Source organism: Cyanistes caeruleus, chromosome 12 (assembly GCF_971803275.1).
Source record: "Cyanistes caeruleus chromosome 12, bCyaCae1.hap1.1, whole genome shotgun sequence".
Classification (NCBI taxonomy): Eukaryota; Metazoa; Chordata; class Aves; order Passeriformes; family Paridae; genus Cyanistes; species Cyanistes caeruleus.
This window is the reverse complement of record NC_141712.1, coordinates 12,788,186-12,812,242: the sequence shown is the minus strand read 5'-3', so window position 1 is coordinate 12,812,242 and position 24,057 is coordinate 12,788,186. Positions and strand designations below refer to the sequence as shown.

The 24,057-nt window shown below is 39.9% G+C and overlaps 1 protein-coding gene across 3 annotated transcripts in view; it reads right to left on the bottom strand.

Moving 5' to 3' along the window:
* Positions 1 to 17,887, bottom strand: part of NFATC3 (nuclear factor of activated T cells 3) — a 64,673-nt gene extending 46,786 nt beyond the window's left edge. For 2 of the 3 annotated variants that reach the window (XM_086847254.1, XM_086847255.1), the window contains exons 1-2: positions 17,448 to 17,887; positions 1,431 to 2,550 (exon numbers count right to left, since the gene is read on the bottom strand). In XM_086847254.1, the coding sequence (XP_086703380.1) occupies positions 1,431 to 2,550; positions 17,448 to 17,547 (1,220 nt within the window). In that variant the 5' untranslated portion in view covers positions 17,548 to 17,887. Of the gene's footprint in view, positions 1 to 1,430; positions 2,551 to 15,865; positions 15,920 to 17,447 lie in introns of all 3 variants that reach the window. The other variant, XM_086847256.1, reaches the window with a different exon arrangement.
* Positions 17,888 to 24,057: the final 6,170 nt, after the last annotated feature.

Below are 24,057 nucleotides of genomic sequence, written 5' to 3'. Positions count from 1 at the left end.
AGTTTCTAAATAAAGTCTGACATTTTAAAAAATATTTTTACTTTTTAATGAAAGCATTAAAATGTCTTTTTATTCAGTTGTACTCAGTTCTCTGCAGTACAAGAGGAAACAGGTATGAGCCATCTGTTTTAAACCACTTTGTTCATCCTACAAAAGAACCACAGATCTACACCCCATGCCTGTATGTTCTTGACCTCTAATCCTACAACAGCGTTCACCTTTTATGAACAATGTTAGCCTGCAAGTAACAAAAATGCCAAGTTAGGACTGCTTAATATCCTACATAAATATAATACAATTCCAAAATACACAATTAAGTAAAAACAGTCATCATTGTTTCAGTTCAAATGCAAAGATTCTAGTAACAGATTGAACACCTATTACTAACAGATGGCTATGGAATTTGAAAAAAACCCAGACTTGAGGACAGTTAGCTGATCTGTTAACACAGTAGTTTCAGACCTGATAAAACAGATTTTTCCAGCCAGCAGCTTTGCATCTTTACTGTCAAATTTTGCATCCACAGTTATGTGGAAGAATATCAAAGGAGAAGGAAAAAAACAAACCACTTCTATTTACTAAAATCAGTACAATTCTGTGGAGAGGAATTAAAGTCTGTGGTTATAAAATTAGGCAAAAAATAATCAAATGGCTGAATAAGTATTGTTTAAATTAATTTAGTTATTAAGAAGCCAAGCTAGCTGACAACTTCTGAAGAATTTATACAAGCTCTATAACTCAAAAGACCACAGAACTGATCCATCTATAAAGTAACAGAATGAAAAGGAGGGGGACTTTCTCCCTGAACTGAACCACTTCCCTCTTCAGAGTCTCCAAAAATCATCCTGCTTGCACATGACAGGACTGCAAAAGGAAAAGACCTATTTAAATCTATCAAGGATGGTGGAAATACCTTGGAACTACAGCCCAGACATCCATTCTTTCTCGATGATTTTCAGCATGGCATACAAATTTTCTTCTTTATTCTATTTCTAAAATTATATGAGCCCAAAGAAGCAAATAGACACAAAAGCAAACAAACTCCCTACCTCTTTTGTGATCTCCCAGTTTTATAAAATCATGCAAGTTAGGTTTCCTTAGCTATATTAAAATGTAAAGTGCTCAGATTAGATGGAATTGCAAAGCATGTACAAAATCCACAGACATTAAATTCAGCTGGGCTCTGCGCATATACACAAACTTTACTTAAATAAAACTAATTCTATTTACAATGCATCTCCTGTTTTTCTAAAAGATGAAGGATATTTGGTATCTCAACTTGTTTTTTCCTAATTATAACATCTATCTACCTTGAACAAGTTTTCTTTTAGAAGACTTAATGCATCACTGAAATACAAGGACATTTATATGTCTATTTAAGATGCACAGGAGGGGAAAAAACAGGAAAGAGTTACTTTCTAATCACTTACCGGAATATAGGAGTGTGACCAGGCTTCGGTTTGTTCCAAGTAAAGTGCGAAGGAACAGAAAGAAATTGGTCTCCAGGCAAGTCTTTTTTCAAGGTATGCTGAGATCCAGAGCAATCATCTACTGCAGTTTCAAGGGATGATGACAAGTTACCTTGTTCTTCAGGACAGATATCTATTTTTCCAGATAAAGTGGCAGTCTGATCCTCTGAGGTCTTTCTGGTTTTTAGAGGAATATCAGTCTCTGTACAACACTGAAATGGTGAAAGGCCAGAGTTAAGGCCTTGTACATTATGAATGGAAGTGTTTAGCCACGTGTCTTCTGTTATGCTTCCTCTGGGAGAATGGCCAGGTGATGGAGTTGGAGAATGGTGAGGAGAGAGAGAACCGGCATAGCAAATCTCAGCACTGGAGTGTCGGCGCTTCCCACAGGGGGATGTAGGTCTTGATGAGGGCCTTGATGTTGGTCTAGGGCTCAGCCAATTTTCATCTGTAATGCTAGTTCTAGGAGAATGACACGGAGACTGTCTAGGTGACAAGGCATGCCCAAATCCGTAAGGCTGCTGCCACGATTCATCACTGGGACCTCTCGGAGAACCACCAGGTGATGCCAAAGGAGAGCCAAGGGTAAATCGAGCAGCTGCCTCATTTAGCTCTGAGTCTACATCATCATAAACATGGGAAATGGATTCACAAGAAGAAGCATCTGAAAACCAACTCCTGGACGAAATGCTGCTGGCAGGGCTCGGACTAAGGGATGATTCCCTATATGATGGCTCAAGAGGAAGATAGAGATGGTCCCGGGAAGGCCTTTCCATATACTCATTTTCTGTGCCATTTGTGTGTAACTCATCTTCGTTGGCCTCAATCCCCTGGTGACAGTTGGGTGAAATCGATGTGATTTGAATGCTGGGGCACTCGAAGGGTTTGGGTCCACCTAGTGGACTGTACTTGGATTCTGGTACCTCGCAAGTGCCTTCATAATTCTTGTGACTCTGAAATCTTGTAGGAGAAGAGTGAGACTGCAGTCCATGTCGAGGAATACAAATTGGCTGATTGACAGAGGATGATGGCTGGTCTACATTAAAGATGTATATGGATGCACAGTCATCTGACTCGAGATCTAAAAACAAAATTACAAAAGACAGAAGTAGTAAGAGTTGGAATGCCATACCTGGATAAACACCATAAACAAAATCCTTCGCTTCACAGATATGGACTGTTATCAACATCCTAGACATTTCCCATTACACTGGTTACACAAAAAAAAGCTAATTCTTAATTTTAAATTTTCCCCAGTCTGTTTTACAATGAAATATGACTACAGCATGGTTTTCTATCACAAATCCGATTTTCAATAAGATTTCATAGTTTATACATATCTTCAATCATTGAAAATATAATACAAACAGAAAAAAGGCTTGAAAACCTGAAAAGATCTATGCTTGAACACTCAATTCAAACTTTATCTTTCATAACTTTAATTTTAATTGTATTCCACTTATAATTATACATTTTTAATCAAAGATCATTGAAAGCTCATCTTTTTGACATAAATAGGACTAACGTACTTTCTGCAAGCCCAGTCAATACTTACAAGCACCAGAACATCATAAACATAATACTGATCTACTTTAACAGCAGAAAGCATCTTACTGTGACTCAAACTTGAATGGAGATTATTTGAATGGAAACTACTAAAACATTCAACCAAAGAAGACCTAACAAGGAATATTCTTAGACATACTATAAAGAATCATATTCCTAAGATATATTTTTTGTACCTTAGAAAACTCTCAAGTGCCTATGCTGAATAGTATTTTTCAGTGCAGTCGCATGAAGTTTGAGCACAAGTTGTTCAGCAAAATAAGGCAAAACAAAATATTCTCAGATCTCACTAACTTATCCAAAACACAGGAAATATTCCAAAGAAAAACAAGCAATTGAGAGGGAGTACAAGTCCCGTTAACATAATCAGCAACTTCGTCTCACAGAACTAAAGCAGATTGTCTTGCTCCACTTCTCAATATTGAATTAACTGCCAATATGAGATATCTGTCTGAAACAAAAGTAGAAAACACAACTTTTTTTCCTATTTTGTAGCCACTGTGATTCCACTCTTGTTTCTTTACACTTGTAAATAGGATCTTTACTCTTTAATTTTCCATAAATCCAGGCTAGGTGACATTAATTTCACCTCTAGGTATTAGCTCTTTTTTAAGAATTATTTTTATCCTGAGTACCAGCAGACTACTAATATTTGTTTTAAAATAAATGTAGTCTTTCTCACAATCAGTTAGACTATCCAGACAGGAAGCTATGTATTTTAGACTTTTCCATGATGAAAAAATTAGTTTGTCGATGAAGTCAATCTATTACCAGTTTCACTAATAGCAATCATCTTAAAATTAACTAAAACAGAAACAAAACATCTCCCCAGTCACAGGGAAACATTTTCAAATGAAGAGCAAGCACATTGTTAACAAGGAATGGACTACATTCCTCAGATTTCATAAAAGAAATCAAAAAGAAAAGGCTGAAGGCTTATGAGTAGGGAACAACTCTGTAAGAAATCTATTAAAGGAGGCATACATTGCAATTAAGGATTACCTAGTAATTTATATATATTATGGTTATGTATGACAATTATCTGTATTATACATCACTAACTACTATTATATGTGATAAGAGCACAGAAAATCAGCATAGGTTGATTTCTAAATATGCACACACTGAAAGGATCAGGGTTCTCAGGAAGGACTATTGCATGTATCACACAAAATTAACACAAGCTCACTATGCTGAGCACAACCAAAACTGCATTTCCTTGTCTTTTCACTAGGGCAACAGACTTTTTTTTTTTAAACATTAATTGAGGGTTTTTCTTTTTGCTGTTTACCATCACAAAACAGGAACTGCAGACAGTAGTTGGTTATAGGTTTTCCACATCTATTGGTGTATTAATGTGCAAGACCATAGCATAGATGTCTGTTTCCTAACTCAGTATTAGCAAAAGCATAGATCAAGGTAAGAAAAAGGCAATTCTAATAAAGTCTATTACCCAGCTTATCAAAACTTAGAAACAAAACAGTTACAGCTACAGAACTTTTTAAATAATAAGAAGAATGTTTTAGAAGAGCAACAGTTGGAAATCTTCAAGCCCTCTGTATAACCATTTACTGTCATTAATGGTTTTAGGAACAGTAGCAGCACATTGTTTGCACTAAATCTCTCATGATTGCAAAGAGCCTTATCCCTCTTGCGCCAATAATCAAGAAATCTTAAAATATTTAAGACAATTTCTCTACTTTCAGTGTTACAGGGATTTACAAAAAAGCAGATGTACATTCAGAATTTAATTTTGACAAGGCTGAGGTGGATAGATCAGACTAGCACAGAATTACCAGCACCAGCTTAGGAGAACAGGGGAAGAGATGGAGCAAAGAGACAGAACTTTTTTGACTCAGGCTTCTTTGGTCCCTCTCCTGACAAACAGCTCTCCTGAGTTTGGCACTGTGCTGTCCCGTTACCCCTCCCCAGCTGCACACACACAAAACAGGAAGCTAGAAACCTAATGAATGTCCAATTTCAAAAGCATGCTTCACACTGTGAACACAGAACCGTTTGAACACTAAATCACCCAAATCATTTTCAGACACAATTGTTAAACATGCCAATTTATTTCAATCTGCATGCACAAATCCTCCCCCTTATAGTTCGTGTATTAAAATAACCTGTTAGCTGCTCACAAAAAACTAAGACCTTCACAAATCGAATCATAAATTCTACTAGATTATTTACCAGCAATTATTTTAGTCCTAATAAAGACTGCAGAGAATCCAATCTGGAAGAGCCCCCTAATCTATCTCAAGGAACTAGTAAACACACAAACACAAATACAACTCGGGGGGGAAAAAAGAAAGAATGAAAAAGACTTAGGTGATAACTCTTAAAAGAGAAAGCAGTGAGAATAGCACAAAACAAATCCAACACAGGGCTTCAAGAAACAGAGGGTAAACAAAGGAGAAGTCTCACAACAGGCAATTGTAAGGAAAAAAGAGTAATGGAGAAGCCCAAAGGAAAAAAAATGGAGTTATGGAAATCTGTTTACTTAACAGGAGAGCTATTACATCCAAACAATCCTATTGGGGGAGGAAAGACAATAAAGAAGTCATGAGGCCTTCACTGACCATAAAATATAAGAAAGTACTCAAGACACAGAAACTAGGGCAGGCTATGAAGGCAGAGCACAAAAACTACCACAAGCACAAAGAGGCAAGATGCTAGGCAAGACAGACACAGCAAAATACACAGACCAAGAAAAGTAGTGCCATTCACATCAAAAGCTGTTCATGCCACTGCAAAGGCAGGTGTGCTAAATGCTTTTGCTTTAGTAAGGACAACAGAATAAACTGCTAATAAAGATAACAGCAACACAGAGTAAAGAAAACTGGACTAAATAAAAGGTTAAAAAATACTGAAGAATTATGGGCCAATAAGTTCAACTTCGGTTTTAGAAGTAGTATTAATAGTTTATTTGTTCCAGTAAGCATTTTAAAGGAGACAAAGAAACAAAACAAGTCACTGTTTCCTAAGAACAAACCACGTCAAACAAATTTTCTTTTACAATCAAAGGAGATCTACTGGACAAATGGCATAGAAAGAAACACAGCTTACTTTTAACACTGCCACGCACAGAGAAGCCATAAGTCTTTAGAAATTTACTGAAGCCTTCTTCCCCACCCTGCTGAGATCAGGTTCACTACTGAGGGATCACAAAAATGAACAGATGCTCTATATTCACAGTGTATAAGCTAAATAAAGCTGCAGATTTTCATTGCAATTTTACATGAAGCGTCTGTGTCATCCACTGTCAATGGGAACCAGAAGGTTGCTCATTTTGAATGTACATTTGCTACTCTCTGGAAACAGCCTTGTGTACAGAAGCTCCTGTTCAGTATTAAAACAATGCTGGCTCATCCCTTACTAGGCTGCTAACTACACTTCAACATAAGCTGTCTAACTGGGAAATATAATTAAATAATATCTAGAACAACTGCTTCTAAAGTACATTTTGCTTGCTACTTGCTGTATGAGAGTGCACATTTAGATCTAGCAATGCTTGCTCACCAGTTGTTCACTCCCCAGTAGTGTACTGGCACATGCACATGTGCAGCTGTGCACTCAGCCAGATTTCTCCAGAGAAGGAAGGTCAATTGCTATCAAATGTCTGAACACAAGCCCTGTGCCAGAATTACACAAACTGTTTTATTATTCTAAGTTTACAAGCCCATAAACAAGCATTTTCAAACAATAGAAGTTGCTGTAAGGTACGAAGAAAACACAACATTACCTAGTCTTATAAAACTACTACTGTGAAAACAGCATCAGTAATCAAATCCTCTAAATAGCATGAAGAAAGACCTGAACATCGACACAGACATCATGTGCTCTCAGGCAAGTCTGTTTCACTTGCAAGCTTTAAGAGTGACCAACTCTTCTGTTTTCCACTTCTGTCATTACAGTTATCATCTCTTCCTGTATACAATGGTTACAAAAATATTTGTAGAAAGGGACAAAAAGCATATGTAGTTTTTTCATTTCATTATTTTGCAGGTATGCAGCAGTTTATACATTTCTTGGGATGAAAGAGGACTTTTAGTCTTCACAGGGAACACAACATAACCAATAATAGCTTTTCTTTTGTGCACTTAAAACCACAACTGATCAGAGTTCTTCTTAGTACCTTATTGCACTAAAGCTCTATAAATGGATATTTAATTCCAGTTTTCCATTACAAGCTATCAGCTCTCCAGAAACACCTCCTACAAACACCAACTTGAAAAAACCCCACAACCCCAAACTGAAACATAGCAATGTATTCTTTTATAAGGAGTACAACTGACTAGCAAGCCAAATATGGTACTGAAAAAGAATAAATTGTGAAAAAAAATTAAGGTAGCAAGGTGGAGTAGGGGGAAACACATCATTCTAGACAGAAGTTAGCAATATGTGAAGCACTACTACAAGTTTAAGTTTTTAGAAAGGGATGTTTTACAATTCTTATTTTATGAAGCAGTTCACTCTCTTTGATGGTTTTGTGCTTTGTTTCATGGTCATATCAGATTATGCAAAAAAAGGACAAAAATAAATTTTACTTTTGTCAATCACGTATGCCAGAGGCTGTTCTGTCATGCCAGTCACAATTTCACTCACTTTCTTTTGTTAAGCAAGAATACTATAAATGTAGAAAAAAAATAATCTTCTCAACAGTGGGAGCTCATCAATGAGTCTTTTCCAAATTCTAGTCTGGGTAAGAATTCATTATCCTTTGTAGAAACATAGAATAAAGAAGCTGCACTGGTTTAAACAAGAGAATAATCCATCATATCAAATGTTTACAACTGACACTGACTAAAATAAGAACATACTGACTCTTGGGGTGTAACTACATTAAGGTTTTTTGAGCAGCAACCATCTCCTTCCCACACACCTCCACACACAATGGGGGAGGGGAAATGAGAAGAGGTTCTTTTAACATAGATGATTTTGGCAAGCGTATTTACCGTGCACTAACACCTGTATATACACAACTGACAGAATGGCAAGCTTTAGGACATGGGAGGAAACAAGCAACCAGGACAGGAACTGCAGGTGTTCACTGGTGCTCACCATCAAATAAAAATGTAACATGCATCTAAATAAACCCTTAGGCTACAGCCTGGTACACATTTAAACTAGAACTGTTGACCTAGTGCGCATCCAACTTCACACTGAAGTAATGAAATTAAATTTCAAATAGGGAAAGAACAGCTTTGAGATACATTGATAAAAAGTTACGTACAAAGCAGGTAAAGAATTCAACTTGTAACTGTAAGATTCAACAAGAATTAGTCATTCTAAGTTCAGTTACAAAACAGAAAATAACAACCGGAAGCTCTAAGCAGTGTTTATACCTGTGCCTTCTCCAGCTCTCCTGCTATTTCTGGTTGATATGAAGCACTTCTTTAAATGATAACTTTATAAAGCTGTTGGTTCAGTATTTAAACATTATTCATCAATACTCATAACAGATTAAAAAAAAATCTGCTTCTTGCTTTAGAAGACTCCAAGTTCTATGGGCTCCTCTTTGGTTCCCTTTTTTAATCTGTGGCTGTATGATTCAAGAAGACACAATATTTCATGCACAATAACCTTGTAGACAAAACAGAAGCTGCTGCCCTCCAGTTTGATGGAGCCTCCTTTGTCATTCACTGTCAGACAAAAAGTCATCTTAACTTGACGCAGTACTTCAGAGATATTAGTGTACAGCCTTTTAAAAACAGCACAGTAGGTACTATCACACAGTATGAGCAGCCTTTTGACACTGCTGTTCTGAAGATGAACAAGATAGTTCTTTTGCAGCCCTGCAACTCCAGAGCATTTCAGATGTGTAGACATGGGACCTGAGAGAAGCCTGATCGCTCCCAAACTGGTGTGCTGTGCCTGACCCACTGGAAGTAGACTGAGCATAAAGATGAGAAGATTAGGCAAATACTGAGTGAAAGGAACAAGGGAATTAATCATGTGCTGTAATTGCCAGCAGGTCAGGTTTGCCTAGATTCTTGCTATTGTGGGTCAATTTATCATGTACAACTCTTCCTTTGTGGGAGCAAAACCAGCAGACTCCATGAAAAGGCTCTCCAGTTATTCAAACATAATGAACCAACATCCTCACCTAATTCACCTAACTCCTACATGGACATCTTTACCACAAACTGACTTCTAAGACAACCTTGCTCACAGCAACCTGCTGCCCTATTCAGAGACACTTGCCAGCTCACTGCTCCAGTACCATATCAAAGAAAACAGACAGGAGTGTGTAAGAAAAGGTGTATTTTAGTTTACAGGAAGAGTATAGGGACACAGACCAGGGTCTTTGTGAAAACTGGTAGAAAAGGAGAACAGTAGGCCAAGGCAAGATGTCTGAGTGGGGAGCAGTTACACAGGGGAAGGAAGACTGAAATGGGGGCATTCCCTTTCTGATTATCAGAGCACAGCACAGAGACTGAGAACTGGTATCGATAATATCTGAACAAACTCGTTTGGGAAGTCTTCACACCTCAGCCAAATTACACAGATGTCTCAGCCAAATCACACTGTACTTCTGCAGCTGGCCTGCATGACAGAGGGCAAACCATTCCACAGCAGACAGTCCTACCATATAGTTAACTCAGTATTTCGAACCATCAATTATTACAGCTTTTTCACCAATATTTTATAATGTATCTTATATGTGGACTTCAGGTGCACCAAACTCAAAGGCTGTGTACATCAAAGAACTGCGATGAGCCAGAATGACAGTCTGAAATGGCCTTGTTTTCCCATCTGCTCAAATGAATGTAGTATCAGAAACACCTTGAATTGAAACTTTCCTACATTGATACAGTAAAAGGCAGAAATATGAATGAGCCATATGAAAAAGAGGAGGCTGGAGCTGAGTGCAAATACCATTTTTTTCAGCAAGGTTCAGAATGACACCCCAAAATACAGAGATGGTGATAATACCATGCCTCATGACCGTGCCACATGTAATTTTGCATCTCTTCCTAAGTAGCTTGTGTTTATTCCAGCAGGAGTGGAGGATTCACCACATACCATACATCAGCCTAACCTCTTGCCCCCAACACAAAAGGCTTGGACATTTGAAAGACGGTGGCATTTGCTCTCAAAAGACTAAACTCGACAAATTACACTGATGAAATACAGAGACTTGGGTAATTTAAAGAATCTATGCAAAATACAAAATGTTGACAGGTTTTCTTAGCAGTTCTTTGGATTAAGCCATCTATTTTCTTATGGCTTTGTTGTTTGACTACAGTTATCCTAAATGACACTCTTAAAGCCTTTTGTAATCAGTTACTGAATCTCCTCATCCCCTTTTTGTCCTTGACTTAGGGAACAACTTCTAGAAAGCATCTAAAGATACACATGAGTAGCTATACATCACTGCAGATATTATTACAGGCCATTATGCAGCCATCAAAGCAATGAATCATTGTCACTAACATTTAATAAATGCAACATGACTGGATTAGCAGTTTGTCATTCTGTCACACTTTCATTTTGGCTATGAAGATACAAAGGGCTACTCTGTAAAACAACTTTAGTTAAAAGGTGACAGTTTCTGCCCTGGCCCAACTACAATCAGTCACAATTTCATTCCCTCTCTAGCACAGAGCAAACGCTGCTTCTCTGAAAGTATGTGTAAATCCTCCTTCCATTTTGTCTAAAACCATTAAAAAAAATAAAATACAGGATTAAAAAAAACATTTCTCATAGCATTTGTTCCCAAAAAAGCAATGTTAGCAGCCACTAACACATGAAGACTCTCATTAAGCCTCTCCACCAAACTGCTAAAGAAACCCAAAAAACACAAGAAATATTCAACTCCATTCAAGAATTTTTTCTATGTTAAAAATATTTGTCATTTTCAGAAGTGATGACTAATCTTCAAAGTGCAGCCTGAGAAGCCATTTTTAAGCATGCAATTCCTACTAACCTAAATATTAGTATAAATAATATGGTACTAAATTTCTGGTTATAAATTAGCTGTAAGTACTTGCTCAGGTTTTTATCTACAAACATCTTTCATGCAACCTCAAATGAAGCTTTGGTTTCTGCCTTAAAAAAACCCACCAAAATCACCACACAACACCAAATTGAAACAGACACAGAATTCTATTTTCATGACTTTACTACAAAAGATCATGGGTTTGTAGTCAGATCCCCAGAAAGTTCATTCTTCTCTCCTTCCACCAGACCTGCAGTGCTTCAGATTCAAATTCATCTTCCCTGAATGATTTTGAACAGTTATACAATTTGTTAATGTTCTCTTTTTTAGCCAGTATTTCACAAGAACACTCACAGATGGGTGTACTAAAGGTAGAAGAGAATGCTGGCTTCTTAATAAGCTTGCTCCTGCCCTGCAGTTTTACTTAGCCTTACTGATCATTTCACTCATCTTAAATTCCACTGTCATTCGAACCCACATGGCATGCCTGGACACATGCAAGGACTTGGATGTTGTTTTACTGGCTGGGCTCACTGCCAAGTCTGCTCCACGTACTTCCCTGGCCCACCAGGGCAGCTTGAGGCAACAACTCCCATATTTACGTTATTGCTGTGAACAGCCAAACTGCTGCTTACTATTGACCCAGGCCCCATCTACTCGAATTTATTCTCTCTCATTCAGAGCAACACTACTGAGCTGGCAACACTTCAGGTGGCATCTGACAAACTGCTTTCAGTTGGACAACACAGACCAAAGGAATGGGACTGTCATGTTTTAGGCAGAGGGTTACTTTTTACTTTGAAAAAGAGTGAGCTTATTTCTAATTTTCAGAAATGTGTAAGACAAAAGCACTAGACTAAATGCTTTTGTACCATGACCATCTCCCCCATCCTAAATCTCAGGATTTGTTTTCATTTACACTCTGCCCACAATTCAGTTGGGAGGAAAAAGGACAGAGTGTGATGTGCAACTGTGAATTCACGAACAAAATAAATGACATTTTGTCAAATCGGGGACCTTTTTCAAATCCCTGCAATACACAGTGACTCACTACCTAGTGACTCTCAATGCACTATGTAGTGATCAAAGAACCATACTGCCAAAACAGAAAAATTATTAAATTACATTAGCTGCAACTACAACTGCTTTGCAATATCACATAAAAAAATTTGGTATTTTCCCTGAATAGTCTCATGCTGATCAAGCTTCATTCAAATGGGCAAGATATAATTTAACCAGAATACTTTGAAAAATCACAACATACTCAAACATGTCAATTTGCTAGGATTATCATCTTAATCTCTAACTCTTAATTGCCAGGCAATTCTTGACTCCATTAATACCACTTTAGTACACATTTTCCTTTGGTTCTTCCTCAGTGTTTTTCTAAGCTATCTTGAAGTCACAGGACCCCCTGGTTTTGGTCAGATGCAGCTGTTTGGTTTTCCCTCCTCCCCCCCATCAGCAGATTATATAACCACAGCCTATATGACTGATTTGCATTGTGTCCCTGTGTGTCAATCTTTTACATGCAGATACCAGCATCCACTAGCTTGTAAAATAAAATTATAGCAGCACAATTTCCTGCAAGTGCTGGTTTATCACAATATATTTAATACTCAGTTATCTAATAAGTAAACAAATATTTCTGTTACAAAGTGTCATTTATATCTAAGAGAGAAAAAAATAAATGGATTCAAGTAACTTATCCATTCATTCCTTTGCTAAAAGTTGCACCAGCTGATCCTATTCTTAACCCACATGAACACTCTTTTGTATAGCAAATGTTAACAGACCAGCACAGACAGCTGTATTTATATGGATGGCTCAAATTATACATATTAACCACAGTTACCATCTTGTGCAAAGACTTTCTCTCTTACCCATTTATATAGACAACCAAATCTAAACAGAATCAAAATATTTTATTTTTTCAAGTGAACCATACAGGTATGCAAGGTAGCCTGCTAAAAGACTTCAAAATATGTCTCACAAGCTCCTCTTACTCAGCTAAGAAAGCAAACTTTCCAACAGTTCTAGACCAGCACTTTTGGAAACAAAACCGAATTTCATCAAGAGCAATCCTCAACTCACACCTCAAGTTCACAGCTACTGCTAGCACCCAATCTTTAATTTTCTGCTCAATCTGATTATAAGACTACCCTCTCTTTTCTACCACAACTTGACTTTCTTAAGATTATTTACCTTAATCATGACCTTGGGGAAAAGAACAGAAGTTCAACCATGCTGCAAAACCTCGTCAACAGCTTTGTCTGTTTCCTACTCTCCATCAACAATCCCTGACAGCAATACCAGTCATGAATACACATTTAGGAAGGGAAAAAGGATACTTTACATGTTAATGATGAAGGCAAAGCTATAAAGACTAGTATTGTGGTGGTGTTTCCGTACAAATCAGTGGTTTTAAGACTTCTAAGACACACCTAAATGAAGTAACTCATACACAGTGCCAGTTTTTGCTATGAGAGAACTCTGCCTAGCTGAGAGAAAATCCAGTGCCCAGCATCACTTCAGAGCACTTGGTATGTGGGCAGGAGACAACTGCTGAGCAGCCCAAGCAGCTCGTGGATGCTCACAGAGAAAGGACTGACATGAAAACCTTCAAAAGAAAAGATCAGGTATTACTCTGACAGTCACTATGGAAAAATGTGTATTTCAGTCATGATATCCAGTAACAAACCAATAGCCTACCAGCTCTAAGCTAAAGGAAAAAAAATCTCTGAGAAGAACAGGGGTAGAAGTTTGCGAGCCAATCAAAGACACAAATCCAGACAGTGTCCTTATGCAAAATGAGGATGCAGCTCACAAAGATGTTTCATCACAGAACTGGGATATTTTTTGTAATCTTCAGAAGAAAAGTAAGAGATATTGTGAGGTTCATTTGTAACAAGATTACTAAATAGTATTACTTAACCGAATGTTAAAGGATTACAAAATTAAGGAAATATGAAGAACCCCTTTTCAGCTTGTTTCATGGCTTCCAAGAAAATAAAATAAATACTATGAACCTGAAGTCCAAGGAGGGTAGTTTGAATACTTCTTTTAAAGCACTCATATTGTGGGAAAGCAAATAAACAAAATCAACCAGTACAGCTTTTACCTTGTAAAAACTCATTCTTTAAAAGAGAAGAAGAATCCCTAAAACAAAACTTCAGAAAATATCATAGCAACTCATATTTGCTTCCATTATGAGAAATTCGGCATTTAAAAAGTATCATGTCCTCAGCAGTGTGAAAAACTCAATGCAGTTTAATTGCTTCATAAATTCTAGACAAATTTCCCCAAATTCGTCTAGAATTTATGTCTGAATAGTATTGCAACACTGGTGGTGATGAAGGGAATTGGGGCATCATTACAAAAGCATTCGTGCTAATTCAAGTACTCAAGTGTCACATATTACATCCCAAAGGTCTCTTCATCAGAAAGACCAAACCAGGTGGCACATCAAACACTGTCACTGACAGTTGCATGCCAGTCTCTTTTAGCGGACTGTGGAGGACCTGAACATACTGTAATGCACATGCTGACTTAGACATTTCCAATGCAGCTGATATAAGGCAGCATGATGCAATCAGGTGCTACTGCAGCTACACAAAATTTTGCAATAAAGAGCACACCAAAGAGATTTGGTTCACTTCAGAGTGATCTATAGCATTATCTTTGGGCACTGGAGGCTTGAATTTCTTGGTCATAAAAAGATGAAGCTCATCAGTATCTTAAAACTGAACCAAAAGACATTGAACAATCAGAGAAACAGAAGGCAAGAGTTTGCAGAAGGTACTCAGTACCTAACATCCACTTGAAAGCAGTTGAAGAGCTTTTGAGAATCTTTAGTTTAGCAATTACTTGAGCAAATTTTTACCTCCACCCAAAAACTACCGAAAATGGGCTACCCCTTTAATTTCAATCCCAGTATGTTGCTAAGATTGCAGTATTACACTAGGGATTTCAAGCATCTTAACACCATCTTTCATGCATTCTCTGCAGCAGGAACTACAACTTTCAGATCAAGCAAATAAGCACTAATGCAGAACAGAGGTCTCAAGCCTTAGCACAAAACTATGAATGTTAGTCCTGCTATCCTGCAACCCACTGAAATTGTTCTGTGTAATAACTAAAGATCTCAGCTGATTTAATTTCTCTTACTGTTCTTTTAATATCATAAAAAGGGTAATCTACTGCCTGGCACTAGCACTTTCTTAGTAGTTCAAGTACCAAAAGTATTTCAAGGAAATGAAAGAATAGCTCACTTTGCCTTGCTTTTGATTACAAACACAGTTAAATATAAACATGTAACTGTATATACTTACATGTGTACATATATAAAAGAACAAAATCCTCACAACACTAGAGTAGTCTCAGTATAAAAGACACTATTAACATAGATTTCCATGTTATTTGCAAAAGAACTTAGTACCAGACATCTCTTTCATCAGAATGCTAGTCTCAAACTTCTAGAGACAAAGCATGAAGGATCAGAATATGTTTTGAGGTGTTCTTCATGATCATGGAAAACTTAGTAATTTTAGTACTATTTATTTCAAATTAAGCAACTTTCCCTGTGACCTACATGTTTTATTATTAGCATTCATTTGAAAAAAAATACCCTTATGTGTACTTTGCAGCACAACAGGCACCACCATTGAAGGAAGTGATATGGGATTATGAAATAGATGCTTCAGGCAGCTCTAAGAAAATTTTTTTTTTCTAATATATTTGGAAGAGGGGTAAGGGAAAAAATACATTACCAATGTGGAACCTCTCATATGAATTCTAGTTTTTCATGTGTAAAATGCATGGGCAGAACAGATGCACTCTGGCAATACTTTTAATAGAATAGATGAAGGCAGAGTCCTACTCTAACCCTTTCCTCTGAAGGCCACATCTGTGCACAGCAGGCGAGATCATCTCCAGAATTCTACAAAACAGTAAAATCACTTGAGTTTCAGATGGAGGATTTCTTACTGAGAGCTACAGCAAACAAACTAGTTCATGGTTCAAATATCACATTTTTAAATTTGATATAAGAATAGTTTTGAGTTATCAAGCAAAGAAAATTCTCTGTATTCAGAGTATCATCTAAACTGCTCATTAAGGAATGTTACCTAAATACAAATATCATAACACTGAGTTGATACCACACTAGTATTTCTAGTCTTCTGAAAAACTTATTCTCTCATTCTCATCTATCATTGCAAAGGAATACAGTTTAGACAACCAGTTTTGTGTCAAAATCATAGAAATTGGGGTGTCAAAATTATTTTTGTTGTCATTTGTTCACATATTTTCCATTTTCATACTATACTGTAATACATTTATCTAGTTTGCACAGGTCAGGCCCCCTTCACAAAACACAGTCTGCTATTGCACTGAGAAGGAAAACAGGCAGAGAGTCTTCCCTTATCTTAATGAATCTGCAAATTAAATCTGAGCATCAAGAAAGTTAGGGATTTTCTAAGAAGTCAATCCTGAGTGCTTGCACACAGACGGTATCAAACAATTTTTTTTCTAATTAACTTAGGCAGACAATTGAGTGAGAGAACTAAACAACATGGCTGCATCATTTAGCCTGGATACAGTCGAGCTTCAGAGCTATCTTATCATCTAACACTTCGACATAAGACAGCCCATTAACAATTAGAACTTATTTCAAGTAGGTTAGAAAATAAAGCACGCAGCCATCAAACTCTGGTACAGCTAAACAAGGCACAGCTGGTCCTTATTGATTCTTCACACCACAATTCACAGGGAATACTTTGTTTTCTGGAGTTTCAATAAATACGAGCATTTTAAAACAGGATTTTCAGGCTCAAATACTACAAAAGAAAGTAAAATGGAAGCATTCTGAGATATATGCGTGCATCTGTACACACGGACTCAAAGAGCCACCACATCTCGACACGCGGTATTCGCCCACCCACACGTACACAAAGTGCAAAACACACTGGAGTAACTGGGATGTTCTATATTCGGGGAACACTTCGGCTGAAACTTTTCATCGCAAATGCCCGAACACTGCTCTGGTCCGGCCCCATTAACACTTTGCAGCTCTCTGCCCTGTCCCTCACCGCCCCATCGTGTTCCCCGAGTTCGGGGGGCGTGGGGCCACCAGATCCAACCCGGGGCCTTTTCTCCACCGGAGCCACCGCGCCCGGGGAGGCTCCTCCCTTACGATGCGAGCTCTTAAGTTTCTTTTCCCAAAGAAAGTTGTTACGGCGGGGAGAGGCCCGGCCGGGCCGGCCCGTGGCCCCCTGAGTCCCCGCGTCCCGTGGGAGGAACGGGAGCGGCGCCGGGAAGCGGCCGCGGCCTGAGGGACGCACGGACGGCGCCGCTCCCCCCGGGCTGCCGCCTCCCGCAGCGGCGGGGCCGGCGCAGCCCCCGCTGCCCTCCCCGCCTCGTTCGGAGAAAAACAGGAACCCGACCGACCCCCCGGCCCCGGGGCGCACCTGCAGGCCCCAGCGGCGGCCCGGGGCCGGGCTGCCCGTCCTCGCCGAAGATCAGCCTGAAGTCGAACTCGTCGGTGGCGCCGCAGTTTGCCGTAGTCATGGGTTTGGCCGGCGAGGCGCAGCGAGACCCCGTCGCCCCTCAGGGCCGCGCCGGGTCCTGCCGGGCTGCGCTCGCCCCTCAGGGCCGCCGCATTACACCGGGCGGCGGAGGGGCCGGAGGGGGGGCGGCGGCGCGAGCGACGGCTGCGGCCCCAGCGCGAGCTCCGGTGCCCGGGCGCTTCTGTCACTCGGGGGGGGCGGGCGCCTACTCCGGGCTGCGGCTGGACCCGCCCCCGCGCCGCGCCCCGGGCAGCGCCCCCCGCCCCGCCCCGCCCCGTCGGGCCCTCCCCTCGTTCGTTCGTTCGTTCGTTCGTTCGTTCGTTCGTCCGTCCGTCCCTCCCGCGGTGACGTCACGACACCGACAGCGCCCCGTGACCGCCGACCGTGCTACCGAGGGACTGAGAGAAGCCACCTCGCCCCGCCCCCCGCGCCGCGGGGCCTGCCGGGAGTTGAAGTCGACGGTCGGCGCCCAATGGGGCGCGGCCAGTGGCGTGCGGGGGGCGGGGCCGCGCGGGGCGCGGTGCCACGTGTCGGTCCTGCCGCCGCCGAGCAGCGCCCGCCCCGCTCTGAGCCGCGCCGAGCCGAGCCGAGCCGAGCCGAGCCGAGCCGAGCCGAGCCGAGCCGAGCCAAGCCGAGCCGAGCCGAGCCGAGCCGAGCCGAGTCCAGCCCGCTCCGCTCGGCTCCCGGTCCCGCTGGGTGACCCCTCTTGCAAAGCGCAGATAACCCCATGTCAGAGCAAAGGAGCAGAACTCCCTTGCGGCGTGCGGAGCGTTACTTTCTAAAACACCGCATGTAAATAGGTGGTACTCTTGGCACCAGCTAATGACTCGAATAATTAAGTAGGATGGCGTAAGCTGAGGAATGTCGCTTGGGTAAGAAATGCTGGCTGCAGGACTCTAAGCTGTTAGCTACTTGCCTTCCGGCTCAGTGGGAACAGTGGCAATCAAGCAAGCATAGAACCACAGAATACTGAGCTGGAAGGGACCCACAAGGATCCCCCAGCTCCTAGGCCTGCCCAAGACACCCCAAGAATCCCACCATGTGCCTGAGAACCTTGTCCGAACACTCCCTGAACAGTGGCTGGTTTGGTGCTGCGACCACTTCCTTCGGGAGCCTGTTCCAGTGCCCAGCCACCCTGGCTTGCACTGTGGCACTTCCTCATGCACTTCACTTTCTGGTCACCACAGTTGCTGCACCAAGGCTGTAGAACTGGAATTCTCCACTGAGACCAAAAATAATTTTAAAGCAGTCTTCCCAGTCCTGCATTTTGAGAGATCTGCATCAAAACGTTTTTAACTATAAGAAAATGAATTAAAATATTTCTTAGTGATGACACATTCCTTGTCATCAATGTGGGGAGCCCAGCAGTCAGCAGGAAGATCACAGAAGCTTCAGGATGCTCTGCCGGCATGATAACATACCATAATCTATAGTTTTGCCTTGCATTAAGGTGGAAAGACAAATAGAAGGGCAAAATAAAATGTAGAATTTAAGTTGTTCTTGCAGCATGAGCATCTATTCCCTGCAGGAGATGGTAGTATAGAAACTGTCCTGATGTGTCTGGAGTTTGAACTCTAAGAAATCATAGAGCAGCTTGAGGGGAGCTTAATACTTGAGTCCTGTGTCCAGTTCTGGGTCACTCACTTCAAGACATTGAGGTGCTGGAGCATGTGCAGAGAATGGCAACAGACCTGGTGAAGGGTCTGGAGCACAGGTCCTGTGAGGAGAGGCTGAGGGAGCTGGGGGTGTTTAGCCTGGAGAGGAGAAGGCTCAGGGGTGAGTTTATCCCTTTTCTATAACTCCCAGAAAAAAGGGTATAGCCAGGTGAGGGTTGGCCTCTTCTCACAGGCAATTAGCAACAGGATGAGAGGACTTCAGGTGGTCTTCAGCTATGTCAGGAGAGGTTCAGGTTGGTCATTAGGAAGAATTTCTTCATGGCAAGGGTTGTCAGGCATTGGAAGGGGCTGCCCAGGGAGGTGGTGAAGTCACCATTCCTGGAGGTGTCCAAGGAATGACTGGACAGGCCGCTCAGTGCTCTGGTCTGGTTGACAATGTTATGATCGGCCAAGGGTTGTACTCAAATATACTGGAGGTCTTTTCCAACCTAAATGATTCTGTGATTCTATTCCCTGGTTCTAACTTAATGAAACAGTCACTGTGTGCTGTGGAATTAGTAAAATATTAATCCTCAATATATATGATCTAGAAAGATTTTAGGTTTGTACTGAAACTTGGGCATTGATGGGATTTAAAGTACTAGTCACAAATAGTCAAGTTTGCTTATAGACAGTTATGTAATATTCACAGTTTAATTTGTTATGGACTGTGAAATTCATATAAACCAGAAATATCACTGCTATCACTAAGGTTTCATTACTCAGTTGAAAAATCAGCTGAACTAGTTAGAGTGTTGTGATTCTATGGCCATCTGGAGGTTAATATTGTTTGATTCTAAAATAATTCTCATTGTTTCTGTGCACAGTGTCTTTCTATGTTTGTTGCTGTTTAGACAGATCCAAACAGGCATGTCATAATCCCAGGCATGCATTTGTACCTGGATGTTCTCCTTAGACCCTGCAAATGAAAGTGAGAAAAGAAGGCTCATGTGAAGAGGAATTAGCTACAGTGAATAATCCTCAGTCCAGAGGCTCTTAACAGAGTGCAGTGAATTCTCTGTGAGTTCTCTCTCTCTGTGCACTCCTGAGGAAGGTCTGAAGGTCTGTGCTGAAGAAAGCAAGCCTAAATGAAAAGCTACTTTGTGACATCGCAATTCTAGTGGAAACAGAACACATAGTATGAAAAAACACTTTGCAAAACTTGGGACAGCAGGAATTTGCCCAAGTTTGCCCAAAATGGGAAGTTGCTTCTAGTGCAAAAGCAGCCATATGTTTTTTACTTATCTTGTAAAGCACTGTCCTTGCCATTATCACTTCCCACACACCACTAGCTATTTCTTTGCTGAAAATACATGAGCAGCTACAGCTACTGTTCTTACAACACTTAAACCAAAGATTTGTGCTCTTGTTAGGGTAGACAATTCCCTCTCCTGAAGAAAGCCCAAACCTTTATAAGGAGCTCACATACAGTTGGCCTGTAGCCTCTTTTTATCTCTAAATCCAAGGTCACGTAGCAAGACAAGCTGGAAAAGTATGTGTAATTGGATTAACTGTGGTTAAGAAAAACCCTCATACATTCTTGAATGAAAACAGATTACGATGAACGAGTCAGTAAAATACACTATACATAAAAAGACTTTTAATGGCTAATTTTGGTCTTAAAACTTCTGGGTAATCTTTTGCTTTGCAAAGCAACTGAATTAGACTTTGTCTTATTGTTAAATAATTGTTGTGTCAGATTACAGCAAATGGAGCAACCACAGCAGTTTCCTGTTCTGTTATACCAATATATTATTCATTATGCATGTCCCTGGTGAAAAATACAATCAAACATATTCTCTTTATAAGGGGAGATTTGAACACAAAGATCCACGTTCTTTGATAAGATGCTCAGAGTATATTTCTAATTAATATGATAAAGATTTTAATATTAATGACTTGTTCATTTCCCTTAACTGTAAAATAAATCTTCTCTTTCCTTTTTCTTATTTCCACTATTCATTCAGAAAACAATGATATAAGCAGGACATTAGTGTTGCTTTTAGTCCTACTTACTGCTGTCAATTGAAAGAGAAAATGGACTCTATGTACTAAAATAAACAGAGTAATTGGTTACGACATGACCACTTAGCTAACAAGGGAAGAATTTACAAGGTGGTATTGTAAGTTATTTACAGTAAACTTTATAAAGATTTTTACTTCAAAAGCAGATGTATGTCTTTGAGCTCAGTACTTCCATTGCAAACATCACCCTTTCTTTTTATCTTGTGTTCACCACACCTTTCATTTTGTTGACTCTGTTGTACTGCGCCAAAAAGTACATCCTTTCTGCATTTGAAACTGTAAGGAGAAACAAACCTTCAAACTTCTTCTACACAGCTAAAGAGTAATTGGGGTGTGACCAGGAGTGAGTTGGTAAAACAACTGACGTGAGTGAGCTCACATCAATTTCCAGGGAATTATGTCAACCACTGGGCTTGAGGTCCAGGGCATGGATGGTTGATTTGGCTTTTGTTGGCCACTGAGAAATGAAACGGTGGCAGTAACAAGGGCAACTTTATTTCACTTGTGGTTTTGTGAGGAGAAGTTTCCTTTATTTATTCATTTATTTAATATGCATAGGTGGTTTCTGTCCTTGTTGCTTCTAGGCTATGTTATTGCATCCAGATGGGGATACACCTTGATCTGGTCAGGAGCTGGAGTTATTGCATGTGACTTGAGAAGGAAGGAACGTGCTTCCTGTGGTATTTGAATCTTTTCCAAACTGCGGCTATTTTTTAGGCGTGTTGTGACTTTCGGCTCCAAAAACCTGAGGGCTACATTGTGCTGTGTTTTATTTTCCACACATCATCCAATGCTGGATAGCTAGGAATTTGGGATCTGCAGCCACATCCCAGATCTGTATTTGTGTTGGAGTAATAGGGATTCCTCCCCCCTTCCCATGGGCAGCAAATCAAAGCCAGCTGTGCAACTGTAGCCAGAATAGGCTTTGGAAGACGCATGGTCAGGCATTTGTTCTGCATGATTCAATCAACCCAACAGCCTCGAATTAGGAATATAACACAGAAGGTTGCATTTCATGTGCTTGATCTCATTCCCATTTGTGGTTGAATCTGGACCTGTTTAAAAGCCACACACACCAGCGTGGCATAGAAAGGGCAGATGAGAAAGCACAGAGAAAGACTCCTGGATTGAGCAGATAGTGTTCCTTGGCTGCAGCCATGATTATGCCTTTTACAGCTGCTATTGAAGAAAGCATGAGTACAATAAGGGACATTTTTTGATCAGTGTGTATACTTAACACTCAAACTCATTTGCAAATGGCATACAAACAAAATTATCACAGCCTTCACGTCTCTTACAGCTAACAAGGCACATCCATTGTTTAAACAAGCAGAATGGTGTTCTGTAGGAGAAAGATAATATTTCAGTATATAGCCTATGTTGAAGACGGTTAAATTCAGCAGTCATATAGGAAAGAGGCTTGCATTCTGCACACAAGGTCATAGGTTATTTATATTTAATATGTGACATCTGGCATTTTAAATAATTTCCTTGGCTAATTACCAGTGCCTGGGTGAAATATGAAACTTCTGCCATTGGGGAATTAAAAGCAAAACAAAAACAAAAGTAGATTGCATAGCATTGGAAAGTTTTATAGCAAAATTAGGAGTTGTGCTAATTCAGGCATTAGAATACACAGTAGCAAAAAATAGAGTACAAGACATTAATTTGATTGAACTTTGATAAATTTTCAGCGAAAATCTACAGTCATCCTTTTAAGATTTCCTATGTCATGATTTAGGTACAACACTCCTATCTAGATCTTGAGCTTGGTGTTTGATCAATGGGGCATTTGTAATAGCAAGATTACAAAGTTAAAAAGAAAAAAAAGATTGCATACAAGGTGTGTGTTGACAAAAACATACCCACATAAAAACTTAATGAGGTCACAGTCTCATTTAACCATTTTACAGTTTTCCCCAAGAAATTTCATCACTCTTCTAAACCTACTACAGTCATATTAAATACACTTTAATATATTTCTCTTCAATATACTTTTACATTAAACAATCATTGCTTTACTTTATTGTTTGTTTAACGTGCCATGTAAAGCAGACATTACTTCATAAAGTTTGCTGCTGCTTTATATTTCCAGAGTTTTACAGAGCAGGTTGCAATCCTCCCATTTGGAGGTTACCATCACACATGTTGAAAAGACTAGAGGGTCTAGAAATCTGGCAGAGAACTGTATGGCTCTCCTCACAGACTTTTTAATTGTAGTATTTTGCTCTCAGATCATCAAGTGAAAGCAAAGTAAAATTATCAGCTGCATTATTATTGATACCAGTACATAGGGACACTCCAGGCACAAGTACTTGCTTCTGAAATGATTGCTTTTACAGATACCTTAGAGTCTTATTACAAAGCCTAAAGTGGTTTGTGAGTGAAATCAGATGACAACTGAGATTGCTACCAGAAAAAGAACAAACTCCTTTAATGCACAGTGATGTTTGCATAAGATAAATATTTGTGGAAACTCAAATGAGGTTTCATAAAAGCTCTTAGGCTTGAAAAAAATACTAAGATGGCATTTTACTTACTTTTCCATATTTTAACTTTTATTTTTGTCTGTTTACTAGCCAGCAGACAGTCCTCTTGTGCAGTACTGGGATATAGAAAATATGGGCTCTGTTCCAAGCTTCCCCTTTCGTGCAGTCTAATTTTCAGACTTCAGAGGGGTACAAGTAACTTGCTATTTTTATAGACACAAAACATTGCCTTAGTTTCCCTCTAAGGTGAGGCTAATACAACTTCTGTTCCTCTTTTCCCTTAGATTGCAAACGCATCTGAGTAAGGACTCTCAAGTCTGGAATACTTCTTACACACTCCAT